Here is a 7,694-nt window from a genome sequence, read left to right on the forward strand (position 1 = left end):
CCTCCTATTTCCCTACTTTATCATATTTGCTCTAATAAATGTTCCTTTAAAATTACTTAGAATGATGAAAGGGTGCTGAAGTTCTTAGGCAGGTATGGGAAGGAGGGACTGTCACAGATGCTCTTCCTCAGGTCTGATGAGATTCAGAAGTGTCATATATTATTGAAATTATAAAATTATTATTTGCCTTGGGGGAATCAATCAAAAGCTTTCCCCAGACTCTCAACAAAATCAGGCACAAAATTTTTTTTAAATCCCAGCTCAACTAAAAATAATGAAAAGAGCTATTATAACTTAATTTCAATCCTTAAGCCACATTTAGACAAGCAAATTGCTAAATTAATTTCTACTGCCTCTTTCTGGAAACCCTAATGCCACTTGTCATTTGAACTGAAAAAAACTTGCAAAAATTTAGGTTCTTTGAGTTTTTCAGGCTGTACGTACAGATACAAAAGATAATTAAGGGCATTCTAAATCTTACAAATAGTAGTCCTGCCAGCACCACACTGAGAACTTGCTAAAAGATGTAATTAAAAGGTGTGAAAACTGCGACAAGGTGCTTTTGTGTCGAGAAGGGATTTCAACACTGCTAGTTATGTCATTCACTACACAAGCAAGAGTTGTATACATTCAGCAGAAACAATGAATTAAAAAGTCAGAAAGTCTGGGTTCTAGTACCAGTTTTATTTGTAACTAATCACATACAAATCACTTACCTATAAAATAATGGTTAACATCTATTCCCTAATTCACAAATATGTCACGAAACCCAAGAAAATCTCTTTGGGAATGGAGATATTACCACCATTTAGCTTAGGCTTTACCTAAAGGTTGAAAATGACAAATTGACTGCATACCTTAATTCTGCAGATGGATAGTCTGGATGAAATCAGCATTGTCCTATTTCACCATGAAAAAACAAAAAGCTATCAAAACAAGTTACCGGTGAAGAAACAGCTGACCAAAAATGACACTACTAAGAAATAGCTTTGTGTTAAGTACAGTGCTTTTAACAACCCTGATGTCAAATGGAACAAAATTTAGCCAAACTAAAAGCATGTTTGACCTGGTGGAAGAACATACACTACTAGAACACGCATCCTATTTCACTAAAAATGTTCAATGGGAATGTTTTGTAGAATCTTCAGATAGCCAATAAAAATTGCTCAGAACTTAAAAATCTTTTATGTCTCCCTTTCTCCATTCTCGTCCTACGGTATTTCATTCAAAAATTTAGTTTCCCACCTGAGAGAGCACACTCCTCAGTACTCTGCCACGGTTAAGAACTGTTAGCCTTCCGTCACCAGAGAATACACACAGAAGAGGAATCAGCATGTCACTGAAGGAAGATTCAGGAAGATAATTCTAATTGAGTATACAAAATTTTATACACTATCAAGCATCTGGTCATTTATCATGTATATGTACAATGACATATCTAGTAAACCCTCAAGAGGTAAGCATTTATATTTTCTTATATAATTAACGATGTCAGTTTTATGTGATTTAGTCTCTATTTCTGGACTTTCCCTTACATATAGTGACAGTAACAAAGACTGGAGCATGGTTCACAGAGAAACACAGAACAGATAAGAATACCCTAATAAAATAATCATGTATAACACCACTGCTTAGGGAAATATTTTAGACGAAATATACTTTCACTACTGGCCCCAAATGCCATCATCCATTTATGTTATTTAACTGTAAACTTTTAATACAAAAATACCTTTAAGCTGATAACATTTAGTGACTTACAAAACTGACAGTATATTTCAATGCTACACAAAACAGTTCTATACTTAAAACTTAAAGTTTTAAAGTTCTTTGCTGGCACTTGATTTTATAGTTGATAGATACGATAACTACTAATCAATAAAATACTGTTCTTAGCTTATACATATTTTCAAAACCAGTATTACCTCACAAAACAGTAAAGAAGAATCACAACTTGCTGACAAATCTAAGATGAACACGAAAACTATACAGTCAAAATATTTTAAGAATCACAAACTTTTTAAGACAATGAATAAAAATTTACACAATCGTGTCCAGTGAAAAAAAAGGATTATTCCTCTGATTCAATGAAGCATGTACTAAGTATAGATAAAAATATGAACCTACAAAGCCAGTTACTGAGTTTTTTTTTGTTCGTTTGTTTTTTACCTTTGTAGATGATTGGTGACACGGCTAGAATGGAATTTTTTTTAGATGGAAAACGGGTCACTATTTGCAAATACACATTTTATATTACAAATTTAAAACTGAAATTTCTTTCCAAACAGTAGAATCCTGTATTTTTTGTTCTTATTATCAGTGAGTTTATGGCCATTCTGTACGATATTACAAATGAAATCATTCAGTCACATTAAACATATATGTAATTTTTTTTTTCTTCACAAAAGGGGAGAAAACTAAACTAAAACTTAGCAAACTATGAGTTAGAACAATTTGTAAAAACCCACTGTTTTAAAGTTTAGGAAATCTACTACACTGTAAGGAAAGTATATACTTTCAAAACCCTATCTAGTAATTCCTATCCAATCTGTTTTCTACTATAAAAATTAAAATTCAAGTTACCGTACTTGTGGCACTAAACAGAACGTAAGATTTAATAATAGAAGACTAACTTAGCATAATCGAACAGAAACATACTAAACAAATCAATACTGGACTTTTAGAACAGTAAATTATTAAATAGGTTTATTTTTTGGAGAGTGCTTAAATTCTCTAATACTAAATTACATTAGTATTTCAAACAATACCCTTTCTAAACCAAATCTGAAATTAATCTTTTCTTTCCCAGTAAAGGGAAAGGGTATTTCTTTTAGCTACTTTCCAAGTAGTAAAAATACCTTAGTGTTTCAACCTATCTACAACGAACCCTGCTGATACTGTGCATTTCACTGAGGCGCTACCTGTACCCACAAATCATCATCAGATAAAGAACTTGAACTTCCTGACTCAGAATCCAGCTCACTAAATCCACCCAAATCCCACTCAGTACTAGATTCACTCGGTATCTCTTCTTCCTCAGTGAGGAAACTGTGACCAGGCTCAAGGCAGGAAGGATAAACACGAGCTGAGAGGCAAAAAAAGTTAGAATCAAACTGAAAAAGGCCTAATGTGGTACCTATATTAATCCACTGGTCTCCACTAATGTCATACTCATACACGGTCACCCGGTTCTTTTTCCACTGCGGGGTGCGCGAGGTGATCAGCAACAACTTTTGGCCATGAGTGATGATCCGGTAGTTGCTCGTCTCAGACACCAAAGGAATATTATTAATCTGCCTCCATTCTGCTCTGACCGGGTTGTAGACCTTCATGACCGGGATGTCACAGATACAATAGATCTCATCATTGAAGACACAGGCTTCCTGAAAATCATGGCGCTTGAGAGAAACACATTTCAGCCACATGTTGTGGCTGGGATCATAGCAGAACATGCGCTTACTGTTGAGAGCATACAGATAGTTCTGAATTACCATTAAGTCAAAGGAGATAAAAGAGTGGGGTAGTGGAGCCACCAGTGCCCACTGGTTCCTCTGAACACTGTAGCATTCCACTTCCTTCAGTTTAACTCCGGTGATAGGGTCTCGCCCACCCAGGATGTAAATGTAGCCATTGAGGTATGCCACATCCATGCCCTCGCGGCACAGCAAGCGATCTGCCAGCTGCTGCCAACTGTTCTGCGCTGGTTTATACACCCAGAGGTCTTTCCTGGGCTGGGCAGCGAGATAGATGTCGTGGTCGGGAGAGACACAGACTGCTAAGGTGGTGACAGTCCTAGTGTGAGCAAGGCAGGTCAAAGGTGACGGCACTTTGTAAATATCGCCCGAGTATGGGTCACAGCACAGAAAGGGATCTCTGGGATGTCCAAAGAAGATCACCATCTTCTTGGCACACACACCCAGCCTCTGGGGTGGATTTTCCGCTGCGGATACAACAGAGCTGCTGCTGCACTCTGGCTTTGGCACCAGAGACTTGTACAGCATGTCACCATATCGCATCTGCAGGGCCCCTTCAATCAGGTCCAGACAGTACTTTTTCACGATGGGTTTGGTCAACAGCCCTTCCAGGTAATCCTGATCTTCATCGCTGAAGTGTGCCCAGCGGACGCACTTGAAGACTTCGGCAGCGCTGGGACCCCGCTCCTTGGGAGCCGCCTCCAACCACTGCACGGCCACGTGACACACTGTTTGCTCACTCTCGATGTCTAGACTGTCCAGGCGCAGCACGGCCAGTAGCTGGGCCAAGGTCAGATCTGCCAGAGTTTCCTCCCGAATCGAACCCATCCGGCTGAGCTGCTTGAAGTTGTGGGCTATGAAGGACTGCGCTTGTGATCGCAGCTTACGATGGCCGAAGGCGTCGGCGAACTTGAAGATGGCGGTGCAGTTGGCCAGGTCAAGGCGGCGGGCCAGGAAGGAGGCACAGGCCTCCCGCACGTACTCCAGCTGCAGCATGTCGGACGCCGCGTAAAGGCGCTGCACGTTGGCCTCACTAAGCGAAACGCGACCCGTGTAGCAGTATTCGACCAGCACCTCGAAGGACTCGGCATCCACGTCGTGCATGGTCACGTTCGCCTGCTGGCTCTCGTACATGCCGCCGGTGAACATGCTCTTGAAGTAGGGACACGCGGCAGCCAGCACGTTACGGTTGCAGGGGAAGAGGCGGCCCGTGCCAGGCCCGCTGCCAGGCGTCACCACCTCGATGGTCACATCGCACAGCAGCCGCGCGTCGTAGAAGGACTTGAGCTGTGCCAGCAGCGCTGCAGAGTGGGCCGTGTCCTTCAGCTCCTCGGGGCCCGTGAAAAAGGCCGACACCGAGGGCTTGTGAATCCTCTTGGGCCGTTTCCCACCACGGGGGCTGGCGAGGCGGCGAGAGCGCGGAGCGTCTTCCCGGGACTGCATGGTGGAGATGGCGGCGGGGCGCTGAAGGCGAGAACGGGTGCAAGGACCCGGCTATGGCTCCTCCTCACCAGGCTCTCGCTGGCGCAAAGATAACGGTATCTCCGGAGAGACGTCCGCACGAGTCCATTTACCTAAGGGAGCCGTGTGCCAAGGTGCCGCTCTCTTTACGGCATAGACAGCGTCTGACTCACCCTCTCCCAGTTCCGCGCCCTTTCTCCGCCTCGGCTCGCCCTCAGAGAACCCGCTGGCAGCAACCGAGAGCCGCCACCGCCGCGCTGGCAATGCCGCTAGGCGTCCAGGAGAACTACAGCGCCCAGCTGGCCTTTCGCGCCTCGAGGCATGCCGGGCCGGCGGGCCCACGGCGTAGGCTTATGGGCAGAGGCCGCTGTGAATGTCGGGAGCAGTAGTTTCAATAGTATCGCGAGATTTATCGGCCGTTCATTGTTTGGGCGGACGGAATTAGAAATAGCCAATTCTCTCCGATTCGGTATTACGGTAGAACTTTGGGTTTGGAATCCAGATTAGACACCTGTTCTAGTATTTATCAATGGTTTGACTTCTCTCTCAGAACTGCCCTGATTTTTAAAATGTGAATCATAACAGTAGTTCATAGCGTTATGTGAAGAGTAAATGAGATAAACCATGGGCTTGTACAGGATTCTCTGAAACGCATGATAGTTAATGAAGTACTTAACGCCATACCTATAATCTAAAGGTTCAATAAGCCTTAGCTCTAATAGCATTTATGAAAAATGAAGTACGCACTCATTTGAAATCATGAGCCTGCAGGAAAAAATTTAAAACCCTGCAGGTTTCTGCAGAAATCCCTTTAAGTTTTTAAATAATAGATTTTATTGTTAAGATTAGTTTTACTGGGAAATGGAGCAGAAAGTTAAAAGGAGTACCCACAGACTGCACCTCCTCACAGTTCCCCTGTTATTAATATCTTGCATTATTATATGCATTAATTACAAGTGATAAATTTACGCTGATAAATTTATACTGATATAATATTAATTGAAGTGCATAGTGTTTTTAGGGGGTCACTGTTGTACACTGTTGGGTTTTGAAAATATATATAATGTCATGTATCCACCATTACAGTATCATACAGAATATTTTCACTGCCCTAAAAATCCTCTTGTGTTCAATCTATTTATGCCTCCTCCTCCAACCACCCACTGGGAACTACTGATCTTCTTAATATACTGTTTTACCTTATCAAGATGTCATCTACTTGGAATTATACAGTATGTACCCTTTTAAGATATATTCTTTCACTTAGCAATATTCATTTCGGTTTCCTCCATGTCTTTTTATGGCTTGATATTTTTTTTTATTATTGAATAATAGTGCATGTTTACTTAGCCATTCACCTACCGAATGACATTTTGTTTGCTTTGGATTTTTGCAATTGCGAATCAACCTGCTAGAAACACTCGTACTGTTTTTTTTTTTTTTGCTGACCTAAGTTTTCACTCATTTTGGTAAATACCACAGAATGTGATTGCTGGATCCGAGGGTAAGACTGGTTTTATAAGGAACTGCCTAGAGCCATCTCTTGGTTTGGTTATGTTGATAGCTGTTGTTGAACAGAAACTCTCAACCCACTTCTCAAAGCTCTTAAAAATTCCCATTAATTATATGCTTTACCGCTAAGGTGAAAATTCAGATCATCACCTCCAAAAGTGGCAGAATTTTACTGAGGACAACTTACAACTCCAGTGGCCACTTTGGGACACTTGGAATTTCCTTAAGCCTGGCTATCTACAACGTACTCTCAAATCTTGGGCTCTAAGATCTCTTCTTACCAATGGTCATCTTGTTTTGCTTGGTATGAGCAGGCTGAAAAATAAAATGTCTCCAGTCTATCTCAAACTGTAGTCTCTTAAAGATTGTCTCTTTTACCATGTGTCCACAATCTCAGGCCCCCGTCCTCACCCAGAACTCACCATGTGACCAAACAAGCCCTTTCTCTTACCCTCTATTCGGGCTTTTTCTGTAGATTCTCTTTTTCTTCCTTCAGTCTCTATTCTTCCTTTTTACCCCTCCTTGCCTCCATTAAACTACTTAGGCTCCAACTCCCCCAAATAAGAACGCTTATTATTGGTCTTTCCAACCGAAAGAAGGCAACTATTCCTTAATCCTTGATCTCACTCAGATTTACATGTTATTGTGAGAGTCTTTTTGGATCACCATGAAAATAGGGAAGAATCTATTAATCAATTCAGACTGATCCTCAGGGCATAGTCTCTTGTGATCTATGATTTATAACAACTTTTGCCACTACTAGCATGTCCCGGAGATGCCACTTTATTGTATGAAAAGTCAAATAGGCCACTCTTCAAGAGGACCTTCAATCAAATAAATCAGAACACCCCCGAGGCTTACATACAGGCCAAAACCATAAGGGAGAGCAAGTTTAGAATCCATTCCCACCATCTTCCTTCAAAAGTTGATTGGTCAAAGATACAAAATAGCAGAATACAAAGAGATGACCTATCTCTTACTAAAGACATAGTTCAGGAAATGTTTGGAAGGATTACTCTTAATCTCACCCTAAATGACTGAACACTTTCCATCTTGGTCACTAGAGTCATTAAGGCTATGACTAGAAATTAGAGATATTATTCAAAACATACTGTAAATTAGTGAGGTGACCTTTCTCTGAAATACATACACTCAACATCACGAAGAGCCTGTTGCAGGAAAAAAAAAAATCAAAACAATGTAAACTCTGGTTCTTCCGCCGCCGCTGTCATCTTTGTCTACATCGCAACC

At 41.4% G+C, this 7,694-nt stretch overlaps 1 protein-coding gene across 1 annotated transcript; it reads right to left on the minus strand.

Annotated features, from left to right (window-relative positions):
* Window positions 1-663: 663 nt before the first annotated feature.
* On the minus strand, window positions 664-5,233 carry LOC102894400 (kelch repeat and BTB domain-containing protein 6). The gene has a single exon (XM_006914945.3). It carries the CDS (start codon window positions 4,911-4,913, stop codon window positions 2,904-2,906), a length of 2,010 nt encoding a protein of 669 aa, XP_006915007.1. The 5' UTR covers window positions 4,914-5,233; the 3' UTR covers window positions 664-2,903.
* Between the last annotated feature and the right edge of the window lie 2,461 nt (window positions 5,234-7,694).

The sequence above is a fragment of the Pteropus alecto genome, unplaced genomic scaffold (genome assembly GCF_000325575.1).
Source record: "Pteropus alecto unplaced genomic scaffold, ASM32557v1 scaffold35, whole genome shotgun sequence".
NCBI classification, from domain to species: domain Eukaryota; kingdom Metazoa; phylum Chordata; class Mammalia; order Chiroptera; family Pteropodidae; genus Pteropus; species Pteropus alecto.